General features: G+C 50.2%; 1 protein-coding gene across 1 annotated transcript in view; it reads left to right on the top strand.

Moving 5' to 3' along the window:
* The first annotated feature begins 9,794 nt into the window (after positions 1-9,794).
* Positions 9,795-20,501, top strand: part of LOC144153465 (endothelin-converting enzyme 1-like) — a 55,142-nt gene continuing 44,435 nt past the window's right edge. The window contains exon 1 of the mRNA XM_077685108.1: positions 9,795-9,884. Coding sequence (XP_077541234.1) covers positions 9,795-9,884 — 90 coding nt within the window. The remainder of the gene's footprint in view (positions 9,885-20,501) is intronic.

Below are 20,501 nucleotides of genomic sequence, written 5' to 3'. Positions count from 1 at the left end.
CTGTCTGTCTGTCTGTGTCACTCAATTCAGCCAGCCGGCCAAAGTGAAACATTATCTGCGCAATAGTGTAATATACCCACAGCCTAAGCTAAACGTCTAAGTCCGGTGTTAATGTTTATACTTGTCAACATTGTTGGACAAGAACAAACAAGGCATTACGCAAATATGACGCAGAAAATCAATACATAAGTTATATTCCCAGTGTTCCTTCATTAAAAAATTTGCGGATGCTTGCTTTTGTGATAGCAAATAAAATACAGTGGAACCTCGATGTTACGTCCCCCGGACTTACGACGACCCTCTTTTTACGATGGATCACCGTGGTCCCGGCAAACTCCCCATAGAAACAATGCATTGAAAACCCCGATGATATGACGCCCGGGAGCACGCGGTCCGCTTCATACGACGGACCCTGGCGCGGATAAACCTGCGTTTTTCCATCATTTTACACCGCTTCGCTGCCTCGTACCGACTTTTTTTTATTCTTAACCCCGTTTGACACTGCTTGATGTGCAAAGGTCTGCAGGCGGGCCAGACCATTTGCTGAAGGGACGCAAGCTAGCAGGCGAGCACTCGTGAGCGGAAGTAAACCTCCGACGGCCCCACGCGGCAGCAGTACACCAACGCACCAACCGAGAGAAGTCGAAGTTCAAGTGGCAGGCGGACCGTGAATTTGAAGCTCACGTCGAGCCGCCTACAAACACGAAAACACATACGACGCAAACCCACGGGGACGACCGATATCTCTGCTCTCCGCTTATCAGCGTCTTTCAAAGCCGCATTGTCACTCCGCTCCTTTCTTTGCTAGACTGCCCCAATACACACGTCCGCCGCAAGGGTGGGGACACGTACCCGTTGGCACCGCCATTTTGGACCACTCCATGGCAGCCGCAGCAAGTCACTGTAGTAAGACCGCGCTATAATTTTCGTCGCAACGCGGTTTACTCGCGAAGTTTGAATCACCTTATCTATTTCGCGTTGCTGGGTCTTCTGGGACAGGCATAGGTCGGCGTACTCACTCGTGAGTACACTCATTTGTACTCATTTGTACTCAAACTCACGAGTGAGTACGATGATGAGTGATCACACACCCAGAAAAAAATAGTGAGTACGATGACGAGTGAGTATAGGGGCAAGTCCACTACTCGTGAGTACAGTACTCATGAGTACACTACTCATGAGTATGAGTACTCATGAGTACAGTATTCATGAGTTTGAGTACTAATGAGTATGAGTACTCATGAGTACACAGCACTCATGAGTACACAGTACTCATGAGTACACATCACTCATGAGTACACAGCACTCATGAGTACAATACTCATGAATACTGTTTTTGCGAGTGCTTGCACTCTTGAGTATATGCACTCCTGAGTACAGTAGTGCAAACAGTAGTGCAAACAAGAAAACGGACGACAAAAGCTGCCACCCGAAGACACGCAGAAAAACGCAGTTTACGACCACGGCTGCACCGACAACCCCCGAGCTCCCCTGAGCCCGACCCGGCCTGAGAACAAGAGGAGACACCAGACGCAACGCGAGTGCTTACGTTCCGTTTTGCTTGTCACATGTACTTGCCTTCGCGCAGTAAGTCGCCCAACGACAGTGCACCGCGTCAGACGTTTTCTTCCTCTGTCCTGATTTATATGTAACCTGTGTTTTTCTAATCAATTAAACAATTTATTTTTTCTACTTAGTCTTTCATTCGAGCTACGACCTAGCTAACAGTGCAGATAAGTTGATTATTCGTGAGTAATACAAATTGAGTACTCATGAGTACAGATTGAGTACTCATGAGTGCAGAATGAGTAGTACTCATGAGTGAAAAATGAGTAGTACTCATGAGTACAGATTGAGTACTCATGAGTACAGAGTGAGTACTCATGAGTACAGATTCAGTACTCATGAGTACAGATTGAGTATGAATACTCGTGAGGACAAATGAGTTTGAGTACAAGTGAGTACGATTACAAATGAGTATTTGATGAGTGAGTACGAGTGATTTTGTGAACAGACGAACTTTTTGAGTCTGAGTTTGATTGAGTACAGCATGAATGAAAAAAATTGTGATTGAGTTTCAGTGAGTTCCTTCTGTTTTGCCGACCTATGGGGACAGGAAACCGCTGTGTGTTGAGCATTTAACCCAATAGCGACCGCACGGGACCGTTCAAAGGGTGTCCAACCATGTACGGCAATGCTGTTTTTTCATGTCCGCCTCGTACTATCGTTCGTTTTGCTTTGCCTTGGCAGTTTTACACTCGCTTTTTCCCCTCTCAATTTGCTCTACCAAGTCCGCTCATCTTGCGCGCGCAAGGCGCGGGGCTGGTGGGTTATAAATAGCGCCGGACGTCACAGATGTCGCGTAGCGCGCGGCGCTTTGCTGGCTGGCTAGCTGGACGCCATAGATGGGAGTGGGGCACTACATAGGAGTTGAGATGGCGTTCGGCAACGCGACACCGCTTCGAAACGTCGGCGTCGAGCAGCGGATGCCAAACTTCGAGAAAGTGAAGCCGCTTCGAAACGCCAGCATCGAGCAGCGGATCCCGCACTTCGAGAAATCGAAGCCGCTTCGGCACGCTTTGCATCACCACATAATTCCCTCCAGGGAGATGGTGTAATTTTTTTTTAACTTGTGAGTTCAGCTAAACATTTGCAAATCACACAAGAATAGTTTAAATAAGTTCTTAGCCCACCAGTCGCGTGAGAACGCCTACTAGGCCAGCATTTACCTGCACCCCGGTCGTACGACACCCCGGTCATACGACGCTTTCTCGCGGTCCCTTGAAAGTCGTATTATCGGGGTTGCAGTGTACCACATCAATTGCAGAAAACCGCCGCCTGCTGTTGCCCGCGCTACCTGGCGGAATTTAAAAAATCAAAGGGCAACAGCAACGAAAGGCTACACTAGATAGGTTCCGCGTTCCTCTTGGCAGGCTCAGGGAAAAAAACAGCGTGGTTCTATAAAAGTTGTAGTAGGGTGCCTCGAGTCACGCGCGTCTCCGCCGTACGGCAGCTCTGGCATCGAGGAACCTCGCCTGTAGCAGTGGAACGCGGTAAATTTAAATTTACTTGAGCAAACATCCAGCCTGTTATCTTGGAAGGAACAAGACGGGATAGGAACAGCATGAGAGGTGAGCGGGAAAGAGAAGGGATGCATTTACTTGCCAGGGGCGCCAGTCGACTGTCGTCTTGCGTCGACGTTTTGCAACGAAAGGAGCAGAAACGCGGCCAATTTTTTTCGCTTTCGTTTCTTCGTCTTACGGCGCGAATTACGCCAGCAAGCATGCTGGCACACGCCACGGCTTCCCTCGAATCAGTGTTCTGAGCAAGTTTTGCATACCTGTTGTACTCACGCGCCCTCAAATTTAGTTGGCGAGCGGCACGCACCATTATGCAGCTTTTGCGTTTCCAATTCACAGTTTTGTAAATTTTATGAAGCTGGAACAATGCACACTAAGGCTCCTGATTACTGGTCCATCCCTGAAGTGTGTTTTTTCCACGAAGAAAGTAACAACACCAGCGACAATAACTTTTGTTCTACGCTGGCATCCGACGGAAATAGGCCAATCCTTTAAGTGTGGTCGGGGTTTTTTTCCCTTGGGGCCCACTTACGAACAGGGTCTTTTGCTCTTTGCACTTAAACTGAGATACGCTCTCTTGGAAGCACTGTGAGGCCTGGCCTCACAGGCCTGGGCTTATTTTCCACATGACAAAAAGGCCCGAGAGATATGTCGTGCATCAGTGTGAACGTGGGGGAATGGAACCATGTTCAGCAAACCTCCCATGCGTTTATCATGAGAGGAGAGAGAAAGAAGGCGAACACTGTGAAGGGTGGCCGGGGAGCGAGGAGTACACGGGTGGCAAAACACAACCGTGCTTTGACAAAATCGTCATGCTCATGCCACCGGCCACCTAGCCCTCTTAACCGCATAGGTGACCGGTAAAAAGCGCAAAGGCTCATGGGTACGTCGTCTGCTCCAGCCACTTCCCGTTCGAGATCTCGCCTGGCCTCCCGTACGCCGGCGGCTTTCGCGCGCGTAAGTGCGTGTTGTTTATTTGTCACAAAGTGCTTACCTTTCAGAGAAGCCCGGAGTATAGGCTTCATCGTTGTTCCACATTGAATTTGCGATGCATGAGTGTTCTGTGTCAGTGGGAACATAAACAAGCACACATGCGCGTGAAAGCCGTCGGCGTACGGGAGGCCAGGCGAGATCTCGAACCGGAAGTGGAGGAACTCCGCGGGAGCAGACAATGTACCCATGAGCCTATTGTACAATAAAGTCTCTCTCTCTCTCTCTCTCTTTCGGGCCCCTTTGTTGCTGTTGTGCTTGGCGCTCGGGCCACGAGAAAGGTGCGAGAAAAGAAAAACGGTGGCACATAGCGCACCGTCCCGTGTTTTTAAAGTGCAATATTTCTGTGGGCGACCGATGGCGTCCTGTCAGAAAAACTAATGCATTTCCCCGTGGACCGGTTGGTCGACCGATAAGCTCTGATAACATCACTGGACACACGGCGCGTGCGTGGAACCGGGCTTCCTTTGTGTCAAAATGGTTACCTTGAAAATCGAGAAAAAGGAACGGTTCTAGATACAACAATACACGCAAGGATCACGAAAAAGGAGTACAATAGTATACCGTATTTTCGCACGTATAACCCACCCCTGCATATACTTTGAGCCCCCACTTTCAGCCCACCGGAAAAGAAAAGAAACTGAGGTATTGCCCGCACATTTGATCCAGGAAACGCTGCACCAAAGATACTGCTCAAGCTACACATCACATTCTATGTAGACAGAATAAGTGTATATTTGGCAAGTAGAATGCACTGATCGAAAGGCGAAAGTCACAATTCACTCAGTGTCACCGCTCTCGCTAGCGTTATCACTTGAGCCACAGTCCTCGCTGTTGTACACAAGGTCATCTTCGGCTATATCCATGGTGTTTGTGATGCAACATTTTTTGTAGCTTTTTTGCACCATCTCTCCTGGAATCGTCCTCCATTCCTCCATGCCTTGCCCTTGCATGTTTTGCGCGATCGCTGCCCTGGAAGGCTTAGTCAATGTTACTGCGTAGGAGCTTCACGGCACAACGAGCATTGTCGTGAAGCTCCAATAAAGGAAAAAGCCCTCTTATTATCCGAGCCATATACTTTGCCACTGAACTTTCCGCATTTTTGGTGCGCGTTATACGCGTGAAAATACGGAACCTCTATGTCAAAAACCACGTATTGGTATACATTTACATGGTTCGTAGACACCTTTATTTAGTGCGCGAAAAATCGTCGCAAGGGTTCGTTCTTCGTCTACTATTTGGTTCCTTGAAGATTTGACAATTAATTCGACGCACTTTCAGCAAAAATTGGACGCGGTTTTAGCTTTCGCTCTTCTCTCAACTTTCTTGTGGAGGGAGTGATGAATTTTTCTCGTTTGTGTCGCCGTATATTCCCGAATTTCTATTATTTAAACTGGGGTTTTCGCGCGTTTTCGCACGTTTTCTGTTTTCCATCGCCAAAATACGGCCACATGTATTTTTAATTAGAAGACACTGCTGCTATTAGTTATGCATTTATCATGGCCGGGCGCGGTGGCACCGTCGACATGCGACGGAGAAATTGGCCGCTCATATAGCTTTTGCAGTCAGTGTTTATGCTTGCTGCTCAACGCAGGAGATATGGGTTTGGAACTGCAGGGGCGACTACGACCGCGATGGACTGACGTTCAAAAAACAAACACGTATGGCGACACTGTAGACAGGGATCTTCATCGATTATCATTTGCATCAGCTTAGCGGCACATGCGCCCACCCAGCAAGAGTTCCTGTGCATGCTTTCCTGTTTCACGTCTGATGTCGACGAGCCGCTGCGCCGTCTGTTCCACCATGACAGGAAAGCCCGCTTTCAATGCTGCGCACGGAACTCCTTTCCCAGTTGTGAGCAGGTCAGCAGCTGCGGCTGACCCGCGCAGAGGACGGTGCAGACGGCTGCAAAGAACGCACCGTTTTCATTCCTCCACTGCAAGCCGCGCGTCGTCGCAAACCATGGATCACCTCCTCTGGCAATGCCCCCACAACCCATTCCCTCCATATCGAGACGGTGAGCACTGGGCGAGGGCGTTGGGCAGCTCGGATTCCGCGGTGCAAGATGCCATCGTCGCTCGGGCTGCCAAAGTCACCGGGGACCTTCCTCCCTCGGTCACCACCCCTCCCCCGAATTAGCCCTTGCGGCAATAAAAGTTTTCTCTCTCTCTCTCTCCTACTTGCGGGACGGGTGGCTTTCCCGCACGACTTTGGAACTCAATATGGCGGATGCAAGCGCAACGCTGCTCCCATGGGGAGCTTTCTATACCATCTGTCCTCCGTGGCTATGAAGTCTATATGAAACTTTATGCGTGCGACATCCGTTGGAGCAACGTCATATGATTGCAGGTTTTATTTGATGCCGCATGATGGATCCAGTGTTGCACACCATGTAGACGACATTTAGCAGGAACGCCCTTCGCGACTCACGTAACTCCTGCTGCTGTAATTAGCGTGGAAATATCACTCCTGGAGACCCCAGTACGTGTCCATAACACGTTTCAAAGCCGAAGCCCACAATGCATTTAGTCGGCCACGGCTGTGGAGTCTTAGTTGCGTAGGGGATGATGCGCGCTGGTCTCGCGTTCCGGATTTTCTGGGATCCGTTCTCATCGAGCCCCCAAACTATCCAATTTTCTGTGACATAATTGCTTTATTTTTTTTCTCTCTGTGCCGTCGCCATTGTGTCCGCCATCTCTCGGTTACGGCGCCGGAGATGACGTGTTTTCAACCTACCGAGCCAATTACTGAGTCAAACCCACCTAGCCTGAATTTCCCTAGAATCGCGCGTACTCAATCCCGACGTAACTATCCTTTGATGCAGCGGCTCTTTCATTATTGATTGTAGATAGGCTTCAAGCCGCATTAATTCTGTTTTTCTTATCTTCCGAGGGAGGAAGTTTGTATGGTTGGGGCCCGGGCCTGTTGGAGACCGTTTCTCACGAGCCCAATGGAAGCGAGGTCAAGAACCATCCCGCCACGGCTTGCAGAAGCCGCAAGGAGCTACACCTACGAAAATCAACACTGGGCCGTCCAGCAGGTCCTGCGGGCGCTCGCCAGGCATGAGACTCGCGAGTCGGCAACGGCGAGCTCACGTCTCGGATGAGTAGCCACCAGGACGACGCCGAGGCCCGCGTCGCGGCGCGTAAAAACGTCGTTCTGCCGGACTAAATAAAGTTTAATCAATCCAATCCAATCCAATCCAATCTCGTTTGTCAGTGTTGTCGGGTTTGATGTGCTTTCGGTGTTTGTGTATGTGTGTTGCTTTTGTGTATTTGTTCGGGTACTTGTGAGAGATTCGGGATTTCGTTACGGTTTAGCCAATGCGTCCTTTTACTGAAGGCGGACGAGGGGAGTACGTTTTCAGTTGAGTCGTGTGTTTTGAATTACCTGCCCCGAGGGGGCTACGTACGGCAGTCTATAAAGTGAAAGCTCGTCAATTCGAACTCGGTTAATTCGAACTTACGGATAGTTCGGACTGAGGCCCTGGTCCCGGCACAGCCCTCCATAGTTCAATGGGGGAAATCTCCCGATAATTCGAACGCGTCGGCATCCATATTGGTTAATTCGAACTGGGATCCCCTAGTTTCCATCGCTCCGAGCAGAAGTCGGCCCAGAGTGATTACAATGTGTTGCAAATCAAAATCAAACCAATTTTACTAGATCTGCAAAACAACTAATCAACAAAACAACAGCAAAGCGCACTCTACGCTACTGCGACAGCTTATTTTGCTTCCGCGCGCAGCCGGCGCCGTGCCGCCGGCCCAGTGCTCCGGCGCATGCCATTTCAGGTCCCTTTGGGCCACGGTCGCGGGTCTGGACTCCACAAACGTGTAGTAGCGCCTAATTCGCGATGACAAGCCCAGAGGTGGCTTCTTTGTGTTCTGCCCGCGCAGTGTGGCACGATATCCATCCATTCTAGCGCCTCCTGCTAATTCGAACAGTTTTATGGTTCCCTTCGAGTTCAAATTAACGAGCTTTTACTGTATAAGGCAGGTCGTTTCGAATAACTGTGTCTTCCAAATTTTTCTCGAGTCTACCTCTGCACATCTCTATTCTCGTCGGCCCTTCAGGATCCTCGTACCCGTCCCTACAGGTGTCACTGTGCGAACATGGCCAATATTTCCGCGAACCATGCATTCGGTTTGTTTCTTTATTTATGATTTGTTGTTACCGCCCGCCTGCGTCGGCCTGGGTGATGTGCGCCAAGTGAAACGCGTGTTCCTTTCTTTATTTTTTGTGCCGCACGTGTTATCTCCCATGATAGGGAGAGTGTTTCGAACTAACGTCACCGGCCTAGAATAATCTTATTTAATCTACCGTGCTCTGGATGTTATTCAGCGGCTCCAGAAACGCTCGAGCAGAAAGATAAATGTCCGCAGAGCAGTCGCCGCGATATACGATTTCCGACACTAGCCTGCGCACGTCACTTTGTTGACTGCTGCTTCGTCGGCTGTGTATTCTTTGAGTTGTTAGGGGAGCAGACGTTTGCTCCAATAAACTTGCTTTTGCTTCAAGACAGCTGCGTCGTATTTGGCTACGTGACAATATATTGCCCACTGAAGCGATCATCACACAGCTTGGCTATAGGGATTTCGGAAGAAAAGAACTGACGCCACTCTATTCACGTTTACAAGACACCTGAAGCACAAACCTCACGATTATGAGAGGAAGAGAGAGAGAGAGAGAGACAGACCGTTATTAGAGGAAAGCAGACAGGCCTGCCGGCATGTTAACGTCTACATTCTACTCTGCGAGGTGGGAAGAAGGAAATAAAGTTGCAATAGGAAGTGAGGCGGCAGGAAGAGAAGAAAGAAGTGAATAAAAGAAGTAAAAAAAAGAAAGGAGGTAGCGTGTGTGTTGGGGACCGTAAGTGCGACACATGAAAAGTCTATATACGGTTTCACAGTGCAAGGATGGTCCGGTCCTATATTTTCTCAGCGACAACAGTTTCATTGAGGTATAAAAATACTGCGGTTAGCACTTTACGCTGAGACTAGGGAATGGAAATGGTCCCAGAAATGCTTCTATAGTTCGGAAACTGTGGTTGAAGCACTCGAACTCCTGTGCGAGGTCGTTTCTTGCTTGACTGTATGTAGGGCACTCGAGTAAAATATGCTCGACTGTTTTTCGGTGAACCGCAGTTGTCGCAATACGGGTTCGAGGTTAGGCCAAGGCGATACCAGTAGGTATTTGTGAGCGCTACGTTGAGTCATAATCGATGGAACAAAGTCTCTAGCCGACGTGGAAGTCGCTCCGGTAACCTCAGGGCCAAAATAGGATCGCAGAGGACAAAGCAGGGGACGGGTATTCTAATCTGCCTGTCTCTGGATTTTTCGCCTTTTCTCGCGTTTATTGGAAGTGAGCTCAGTTTTCAACTTTGTGAAGGCAGGGTAATGACCTCCAAGACGGGCATGGCACCGGTTCTTCGGCTGGCCAACTACCTGGGACATTGCCAGCCGCCAACGGCCTCTTACCCTCTACCGTGCCGTCAGTGCCAGCGCTGCCTGTGATTTTCTCCGCAACGGCTTCCTCTACACTGGTGATTATCGGACATGCTCCCGAACCCGCCCTAGACCTCCGTGATACGGCGTCAGTGCCGACACCTGCTGGTCAGGTGGCACATGTATCTGCCGATTCGCCAGCTAGCCACCCAGCCACCCTCTGCCGGATGGCGATGATGCATTCTCTGACATATCGGATACGTCTGCTGCCCCAGTCATGTCTACTAAAGAAGCCCACGAGAGTGCGGAGGCCTCATCAGGCTACGAGATCATGCTTCCACGCAAGCGCCGCCGTGAATCTGAGAAGGTACTGTTGTCTGGAGATGGCCACACCACGATACAACCTCCGAAGTGTGGCGTTATAGTTATATTCAAGCCAATCAAAGAAGCTCAAATCATACCTAAATTGAATCCGCTTGCAATGAAAAAGGGTCTGGAGTCTATGGCCCCTAAAGGAGTTCTCCAGGTACACCCGAGTCATCGGCTCAAGCCGTGGACGTGCGGAACATTGACTCCATCAAGTGCCTGCTGAAAGTTGAGGTTTCTCTCTCTCTAAGGATCGACATGGCGCAGGAATGGGTGCTGGTCTTCCAGGAGAGACCAGACGGTGCTTCTTTCCCTGAAAACAAGCTCCTTTGATAGTCTCGAGGCATCGTGCTTCGTGAAGATGGTCTGATGATGATGATGATGGTTGGTGTTTAATGGCGCAAGGCCGACGAGGGCAAAGAGCGCCAGAGAAGTTATTTAATGAAAACAAGTGATTACCACAAAAGCTATGTATAAAATGTGTAAACTGGACAGAGTAAGATCAATAAAGATAATGGTGATGGCTGGTGTATAGGGCCAGATATGATTACGCATGATAGGAAATGAGGTTTAAAAACTTAACATCTGACAAATATTTAAAAACGCGTTTCACAGAAACCATGGCATCGTCACCTAGAAACAGAAATGGGTGTAGGGGAATATGTTGTCTGTAGAGTTCTCTGAAGTGTTTGTGTCGTGTTGTGTCAAGTGCCTTGCATTGTATGAGTATGTGGACTACGGATAGGCCCTCCCCACACCTGCTACACAGGGGTCTTGGAGATCCCGTGAGCAGGTGCGAGTGCGTTACATGCGTATGGCCTATCCGTAACCTAGCTAAAGTAACTTCAATGTGCCTGTTGTGTGAGTCAGTAATGTATTGTCCCAAGTGTGGTTTTATTACGTGTAGTTTGTTGTCTGTCTGTTCGCTCCAGTCTGCTTGCCAAGTTTTACGGAGTTGTTGTCTAATGTGTGGCTTGAGGTCTGTGTAAGGTAGTGTTGCCATGTCGACTGTGTTTCGGAGTGCAGCATTGGCGGCCATTTCATCCGCCACTTCATTACCGCCAATGCCAGAGTGGCCTGGCACCCAACACACAGTCAACCCAAGGTTTGAAGAATAAGCTACCATAATCGTTTTGAAGATAAGATTAATGACATAGTTTTTTGATGACTTTCCGGATGATAATGCACGGACGACGCTCAACGAATCTGTATAAATGACGGATGTAGGAATATGATGTTCAACTATGTGACTTACAACTAGAAATATGCCATATGCCTCTGCTGTAAAAATACTTGTATTAACATTCATTGTTTTACATGCTTCAAAATTAGGCCCATGCGCAGCACAAGACACCGCAGTGGACGTTTTAGATGCATCGCTGAAAAACTCTGCAGCCCTGTATTTATTCTGTAGATGCATGAAATGCTGCAAAATCCCACTTCTTGGTGTCCTGTTCTTGTTGTATTGTACGAAAGACAAGTCACATGCCACAGGACGAAGATGCCATGGTGCTACAAGATCAGTGTGAGATGATTTGAATGTGTCTAAGAGGGAGACGTCATGAATAGTCATCTCGTCCCTCACTCTCTGCGAGAAAGGAACAGCAATAGATGGGCGGTTTAAAAAGAGTTTAGTTGTGGACGTATCATTAAAAACCGGTTTAAAGGGATGGTTATTCATTGATGAGATTTTGGAGGCATATAGGAGGTCAACATAAGTTCGCTGGTACGCTAAGCACCATTTGTCGCACTCTGCATAAAGACTGTGGACAGGACTGGTACGGAACGCCCCACAAGACAGGCGAAGCCCTAAGTGAAGCACTGGGTCGAGCATTTTAAGTGCTGTTTTTGTGGCTGACCCATACACAACGCTTCCGTAGTCCAACCGTGACCCTACCAACGCGGCATAAAGTCGAAGCAGGAGTTGTTTGTCTGCACCGTACGATTGGTGAGACAGGACTTTTAGAATATTCATTGTTTTTAGGCATTTTTGTTTAAGTCGTTTTATGTGGGGTATGAATGAGAGTTTCTCGTCAAACACCACACCCAAAAACTTGTGTTCTCTTTTTACTGGAATCGAGTCACCAAAGAGTTTTACGTCGGGATCGGGCAGGATGCCCCGCCTTTTTGAGAATACAACGCAGGTACTTTTAGAAGGATTAAGTTTAAATCCATTTTCATCTGCCCAGCGAGAAAGTTTATTTACCCCAAGCTGGACCTGACGTTCACAAATGGATATGTTACACGATTTGAAAGATATTTGAACGTCATCTACATACATCAAGCAGGATATGGTTGGCGGCAGTGCCTTTCTGAGAGAGTTCATCTTAGCTATAAACAAGGTGCAGCTCAATACGCCACCTTGAGGCACGCCATTCTCCTGCACGTGAACATTTGAAAGTGCCGAACCGACCCTGACACGAAATGTTCGTGAAGACATGTAACTACAAAGAGTGCTCAGCATGTTACCCGAGATACCAAAAGCTTTTAGGTCTCTGAGAATGCCGTAGCGCCATGCTGTATCATATGCCTTTTCAATGTCAAAAAATACTGTCATACAGTATTGCTTATGAATGAATGCATCCTTTATGTAGGCCTCTAGAGAAACCAGTTGATCATTTGTGCATCGCCCCGCCCGGAAGCCTGCCTGGCAGCCCTCGAGAAGACCATTGTACTCAAGAAAGTACACGAGCCTACGGTTTATCATCTTCTCGAGGAGCTTGCACAGGCAGCTTGTCAAAGCAATGGGCCGGTAACTGGATGGAGAGGAAGGGTCCTTCCCTTCCTTTAGGATAGCCACTACTATGGCCTCCCTCCAAGAGCGAGGAATGTGCCCCGAAAGCCAAATCTTGTTATATAGGTGGAGGAGTGTTAAAAGAATGTCTGAGTGTAGGTGCTGTATCATTGTATATGTGATGTTGTCTGGGCCTGGAGCTGAGGGTTTACAAGTGCTCAGAGCGGTCCTCAGCTCATGGAGTGAAAACTCCGAGTTATAAGAGGAGGTTGACTTATCATTATCACGTAAAGACTTCTTTTCAGCCAATTGTTTGTGTTTCATGAAAGTGCTAGTGTAGTGTGCTGAACTGGACACGTGTTGGAAGTGTTGTGCGAGTGTGTTAGCCTGGTCTTCCAGTTTGTCCCCTGTTGTACTGACCAGGGGCAGGCTGTGTGTCTGTTGTCCTTTTAGTTTGCGTATTCGTGTCCAGACTTTGCGAGAGTCAGTGTAAGAGTTTATGGATGTTACGAATGAGCGCCAACTCTCTCGTTTTGCCTCACGGCGCACACGTTTTCCCATCGCCTTAGCCCTTTTGAACAATAAAAGGTTTCCCGACGTGGGGTACCTGCGCAGAATACCCCACGCCTTGTTCTGGGCCTCTCGCGCCCGCCTACAGTCCTCATTCCACCACGGCCTCCGCTGGTTGCGCGGGGCACCAGAGGCGTGGGGAATGGACTTTTCGGCGGCGTCGAGGATGTGCGCCGTGAGGAGTTGGGTAGCTTCTTCGACGTGTAGGTGTCCTATGGATGTGTGGTGTAGTTTGGATGTCTCTGTAAATGTATTCCAGTTAGCTCGTGCTTCATTGAACCTATTATGGGAAGATGAACTGCATGGGCCTTTACCTATGTATGTGAGTGAGGTGGGGAAGTGGTCACTACCGTATGGGTCAGTGCCCACACCCCACTCGAGAAGAGGAAAGAGAACTGCGGAGCCAATCGACAAGTCAAGACATGAGTATGTGTTGTGTCCTATGTTATGGTATGTAGGCTGTTTATTGTTGAAAAGGCATGCTCCTGAAGATGTAAGGAATTTCTCTATAAGGCGACCTCGGGCATCCGTGCGAGAAGAGCCCCAAAGAGTGTTGTGAGCATTAAGGTCGCCTGTCAGGATGTGTGGTTCGGGCAGCTGGTCAACCAGCGCCTCGAAGTCAGAGCTCGAAAGTGAGACATCAGGAGGAATGTATATGGAGCATACCGTTATCAACCTATTAAATATTATTAAGCGTATTGCTACAGCCTCAAGGACGGTGTTCAAGGTGACAGGGTGGCATGCTAAGGATTTGCGGGTGATTATGGCAACACCGCCAGAAGAGTGTGTGCAGCCATCCCTGTCTTTCCTGTATACCATGTAACTATTCAAGAAATTTGTGTGTTTGGAATTCAGATGTGTTTCCTGGACACACATTATACTTGGCTGATTGGCATGCAGAATCTCATAAACGTCGTCAAGATTATTCAGAAGGCCTCTGCAGTTCCATTGAACAATATTTTCTCTTCCCATTATTATGTGTTCAGAGCTACTGGAGATTGATTATTTATGTAGGGTCTTTCGGGGCTTGCACTCTTGGAAGGGGTTTTCTGGCCTTCTCTACTGGCCTGGACGTCGCAGCCCGTTCCTTGCGCTGCGATGGAAGCCGGAAGGGCTCGACGTCCATGTCGTCATCTGAAGGCAAGGGGGTGCCCAGCGGACTGGGCCCCCTTGGCGTGGTACCCTTTCGGGTGTTCTTTGCCTGCGCTGCCAGTGCCGAAGGCGTGGGGAGCACCACAGGTGGCACAGGCAGTGAGGCGGGGGAGGGGGTCGCTGCGACTGCCTCCGTCTCCATCTCCGTGCCCTTGCATGTGCTTTGGGCCGGTGGAGAGGAAGCAGTGGATGCAGCGGCATCCCCAACAGACGTTGTTGCCTCCACAGCCGCTGCTGGGTGAGCTAGCGGTGCAGAGGCTGGTTGGGCTGCCTGGGGCAACCCTGGGGGGGGCGGCGGCGGGACCAAGTCCGACTCGCGGTACTGGGTCCCCGCCGAAACTAGACGCCGCTCCGCCCCCCGGCGAGCTGCGTCGGCGTACCTCCCCAGGGGGAAAGAGGCGAACCTCTTTCGCGCCTCCGGGAAGGTGATGTTTTCCGTGACTTTGACGTTGATGATTTTCTTTTCAATTTTGAATGTCTCGCAGGCTCGCGAATACGCGCCGTGAGGTCCTTTGCAATTCACACAAAGCAATTGGTTAGAGGGACAATTATCAGAGTGATGACCTTGTTGCGCGCACTTGGCGCAGGTTAGTTGGCCCCGACACGAGTTGGTACCATGCCCGAACCGCTGGCACTTGTAACAGCGCCGCGGATTCGGGATGTACGCTCGGACAGAGCACCGGATGAATCCTGCATTGATATGGTCTGGAAGAGTTGCACGGTCGAAAGTGAGAATTATGTGCCTGGTAGGTATTTCCTTATTGTCTCGTCTTATGTTTATCCGCCTGACTGCCGTCACACCCTGATTTCTCAGGCCTTCTAGAAGATCGGCTTCCGTCTCGTTTGCCAGATCTGACTCTGAGATCACGCCCTGTGAGCTGTTGAGGCTGCGGTGGGGCGTGACCTTGATGCCAAGATCGGCAATACGGGTCTGGCTCAGGAGGCTTGTGGCCTGTTGCTGGGTGGTGACTTCTACCAGCAACTCTCCAGTTCTTTGCTTTTTGGCTTTGTAGTGTTTGCCTATTATTCCTTCTATGAATTTTGTAGTCAGAAAAACGGACATTGAGGCAACTGGCTTGTCTTTTTCAAGGGATTCGATAATCAAGAATCGGGGATAGTTATCAGGTTTCGGGAGAATGAGAGTTGGAAGGGGTGGGTACGTAACATCGGTGCGGCCCCTTTTCAGGGACCGATCGGGTTTGCGGGGGGGTTTTGATTTATCCATGTGGCATTGGAAAAAAGTAGGGGACGGGGGTACTTTCGTCTCAAACCTTACCCTAATAGCTTGAGAGGTCCCGGAGCTCCCTGCCTGGTGAACAGACAGAGAGCCCATCCGCCGGAGCTTGACCTGGGCTCCGACGGCCACCGTTCGTGGTTTCTAACCCTCCACCTATAAACACATCGCCACGGTTGGATCCAGCTTATGTTTGGGGGCTCGGGGTCCGCGGTATCGCCAGTACCGTCACCATGAATACTCAAGGTGCCCCGTGCGGGGGTGAAGATGGTCTGCCTACACCACCATTGGTGTTTCCGTTGAATTGGCAGTGCTTTCTTTGCACACACCGGCTGTTGATCCACCATGTTGTTTGCTCGAAACCAACACCAGAATCCATTTAAATTTTAGGTGTTGTTAATTGTAGGTTCTGGGAAGCTCAGCGCATGCGCAAAATACAGGGCGAGAGAAATCGAGCCAGGAAAGTCTGTACATAAAAGTTTGCTTCATAATTAAAGTGCGTTGGTGGGCTAGTTGGTAGAGAGTAGCTTTGGACTGAATAGCGCAACGAAGACGGATAGCTATGCTGTTTTACCATCTACATATATTTATCTTTGTCGTATTTTCTGTCTCCTTTATCTTTTTGCCAGGGAGTCGTGAAAGCAAAGTATTGTATTGCTGTTGTACCCTGAGGTCAATCCCTGGTGCCTGGTTCAAAGCAGTTATTTGGTTCGTGAACGCAGGAAGAAGAAGAAGAAGAAGAACAGCCACACCGACAGCCATGTATTCAGAAAGGACGGTAAGTCTTTGAACGAAACTTTTTTGTACATAATGCTGTGAGGACAGGTTTATTCGCGTTTTTTTTTTTTTTTGCTTCCTTACTGCGCCGTGGAACAGACTAACGATGCAGAGCGGACAAGAGGCCGAGGCAGTGCTGAAGTTCGGTAGACCTGATGGTCACAGTCTTCGTGTCTCATTTTATGAAATCTGACTAAAAACAACAAACAGGTGGCAAGTAAAAAGAAGTGGACAAAGTTAAACGTTAAAGTGAATTGGTTCTAACGTTTTGCCCAGTGTGACACTACAGCGTGTTCCTTTATACGATCTGCTAGGCTTAGGGGCATGAAGTACCTATGTGCCTCTCCGAAGATCCGCAAACCTTCAAAAGCTCCCCGAACCGTGTGCGCAGAAAAGAAAGCAGAAACACGTTTCTCGTTTCAAGATGTTCTGGCGCAGTAGCTCGGACGGCGCCGGTCCGCCAAGTGTCAATTTGTCGCTAAGTCTTCGACTGCTATGCCGCCATGCTCTGAAGGTATAGCTAGGACGCTTCAATGTTTCAAACCCTTGAAGGTCTCCGCCGGCACAGCGCAGGGCCGACACGTTCACAAGGAGAGGGGGTCCGATTCACAAAATTTTAGAGCCTGGGCGGGAGGAATACCAGGGGCCACTGACTCTACCTGTCATACATAAAGCGTTTACTGGTAAGTACAGACATGTTTATGCCTAAAGCTATCTACATACGAACCATATGAGGCTTCCAGGTCTGCTTTCACGACGACCATGAACGATTTTGTGATATCGCCTAGGAAAAAAAACACACTGTCGTGTAGAGTACGGCACTGCACGAAATTGCGAAGCTTTTTCTGTGTTTATGTGTGAGGGCGCATCTCTAGTGCCCGTTGAGGTCGGGTGCCATGGGAGAGTTAATATGCCGGAGTTGCACGCCAACAGTTCCGTTCGCGCAGAGTAGCCAAACAGCCACAGAGGTTGGTTGGACAAGGCTTTGTAGTAGCAATTTTAGCTGGGTCAGCGCCGCCCCTGGCGCGACAGCATGAGCGATATGTCGTGACAGGCTGCGCGGCCACGCGCGAGAAGGAGAAAGAAGGGAGAGAGAGAGAAAGAGCTAGAAAATTGCGCTAACTGGACACATAGAGGAAGGAAGACAAACAATGCGCATTTGTCCTTCCTTCCTCTGTATGTCCAGTTAGCGCAATATTCGCAGTTCATAATGCACCAACTAGCCCAACAGCACATTTTACACAGAGAGAGAAGTTTATTTGAAAAACTCCCAACCACGCAAGTGTAACTGCGCTGGTCTTCACGCCGTGCCAGTAAGGTGTCTTCCGCTATGCGGCACAGCTACTGTAGGCAGTGGTCTGGGTCAGTCAAGGCGGCATCCCATGCCGAGGGTGAGATTGATTATATTGTGTTCTTTGCGCAGCGAAGTTACACTGGGCTCTGAGGCGCGCCGGAGTTGAGGGCACCGGATTCGTTTTGGTCACTTGGGGATCTTTAACTTGTCCCGAAATCTGCTCACACGGGCGTTTTAAAGCCACGTCTTAGTGCCCTCACTGATGCCGCTGAACGCAAATACGCCCTGCAGGAAAGCCAACTTTTTCTGACCAAGATGATGATAAATGATCGTGGGTGAAGTGAAAGAAAAAAAAAAAACTGTGGTGGATCCCTCTGTCATAGGAATAGGTAAAACATGAAAGTGAAATGTGCAGGGAAAATCTGCAGCCGAGCATGATTTGCGGGCCGGCGGCTGTCTTGTGGGTGTGCTTGGCGAGCGACGTCCTGCTGGTGGACCGCTTCGGCAAAGGTGTACTGGCGTCATTTCCGTGACGGATATGACGTCAGTGGAATCTTGGTGCATCCCGGCATAAAACACTTCCGTGTTAAAATATAAAACCCCAAAACGAACAACCCTAAGTATAACGTACCCTTTAGTACCCTACGTACCCTAAAGGTTGCTTCCCCGCAAGAAGACCCCGTGTGCAGAGGTGCACCCTTTACAGGGCGCTTGCCTCATTGTACTGGCGCCATTTCATGGAAATCTTCGTGTATGCCGGAATAAAACACTTTCGTGTTAAAAACTCTTCCCGTGGCCGGAATCGAACCTGGGTCCCTCGCGTTATGAAGCCAGCGTCTGTCCTATGGCTCCATTTTGACATGGTCGAAGCGAGCGCCAAACAGCAGGTACCGATTCACTGCGCACACCCCCCTCAAAAAAACGTTAGTCCCACGGAGTGCGCACCCAAGTTGCTGTGGGTATTCTAGAAAAGTGGTACGTTCCTTCAGTGCAGCATATACTCGCCTTGTGGGTTTGGCCAACCAAAGAATCCATCACATGAACGCTTCGCGTTCAATCATTGTCGTCGTTAGACATAGGGGCGCATGAAGTTTTTGCTTTTCGCCCCCATCTGGAAAGCAGCCTCTGCCGCCAGGATCGAGCCCGCATTCTTGGACTCAGCAGCGCCACGTTTTAGGCACTGAACAACCGTGGTCGCCGGTACGAGGGTGAGGCGATGCGTGTGGCCTTGGTGTGTAGCGCTCCGATGGGATGGAGGGTGTTGTGCCAGAGCGCCCAGCCCCAAATTCGACGCGCCAACAGCGGGGCCGATTCACGCCTCGTCCAAACCGGACCAAACCACCCGCGGCCGACGGGCCCAGACTCACAGCGACGCAGAGTCGCCTCTCCGTTTTCGTCGCTGGGGCTCGGCCGAATCGTGCATCGGGTGTACGACCGTCAACCGACAGGCCGCCACCCGCCTGGCGGTGGCCTCGCAGAGGTGGCCTGGGCGTCGCCCTCCCATTCCCCATCGTGGCGGCTCGGCTGAGGAAACCCCTTCGCCTCCATTCGCGGCCAGCGAGATTCCTGATTGGAGCGATTCAAACTTCTCGGGGCCACAACGGAATTCCGGGGGTATAAAAACCCGCCCGGAGGCACTTATCGCCGGCATTCTCTGGCGGCAATTTTCAGAGGCACCGAGTGGAGAGGTGCTGTCGCCTTTGTGCGAGCCATGTAACGTGGGCTTACCCTTGTACATACTGTATATAAATGTTACTTCAACTCTTCGTCGGCTCGAGAACTTCATCGCTCTGCTCTACGCCGCGTCAATAGCGGACGGAGCAAGGCAGCGACGCTACACCGGTGACTGCGCTGGGAAGGACAGTCACAACAAGAGGCATGGATATAAGGTGCGTGAAGTGACACAGATGAGGTGGTGCAATATTGACAAGCATCACCATAGACATGGAGTGTATGATGCTAGCCGGTCTCGGAGTGAGGGGGGACTGCGTTTCTTGAGTGCGGTATGGGATGGCATGTTGGCGTGTGAGGGAGCCGTGCGGTGGCGGTCACGAGGCACGGGGTCTCACACAATTCTGGGAGAATAGAACCTGTTTTTAAATCCAAGCTTTCTCTATCTCATTGATGGCGTATGTCATGCAGGAAAGCCAACTCACTCTTCCAGTGGTCGGAATCCCAGTGGGGTCCCGCGCGTTATGAAGCCGACGTCTATCCGATTAGGGGACTCCCACACGGTCGGAGAAGTTTGGATTTTGAGAGGTCTGCATGGATGTGCAAAAGAAGAAACATCCCCCTCGCGAGGGGCACGATCAAATGCAGAGCATTTCTGCGGGGGGGCGCGCCTGCAAGTCGTATGGATTACGTATTGGTTGTTATTGTTGTAATTGTTGTCTTCCAGCGTAGACATTGTCGATGAAGTCGATGGTGAAACGTGCCGTGAACCCCCTGCCGCGGCTATGACGCAACGTGGAGCGGCTATGACGCAACGTGGCGCGGCTATGACGCAGCACAATCCAACACAATCCACTTTAATCCAATCCAATCCAAATCCAAGCCAAGCCAAGCCAATCCAATCGAATCCAATCCAATGCCACTCGCGAGAGAGTGTTATAGCGCCGAAATCGCCACCACGCGAACGCGTGATGCTGACGTCACGATCACGCCACAGATGTTAGCGACCGCAGCGCGCGCGAACGACATATGTGGTTTAAGCGCGAACCGACCGCGGCGAGATAGCGCGATGCGAGCGCCCCACCTGTTCTTGCGCCCGAACCGAACGCGGCGAGAGAGGGCGTTGCGAGCGGAGAGAAGGCGAGGAGGACGCGGGGGAGAGGGCGCACCTCTGGCCGACGGTTGA

The sequence above is a fragment of the Haemaphysalis longicornis genome, unplaced genomic scaffold (genome assembly GCF_048455015.1).
Source record: "Haemaphysalis longicornis isolate Haplotype H1 unplaced genomic scaffold, Haemaphysalis longicornis Haplotype H1 scaffold_9, whole genome shotgun sequence".
Lineage (NCBI taxonomy): Eukaryota > Metazoa > Arthropoda > Arachnida > Ixodida > Ixodidae > Haemaphysalis > Haemaphysalis longicornis.
The sequence above is the reverse complement of the archived record's forward strand: the minus strand, read 5'-3'. Positions and strand labels throughout refer to the sequence as shown.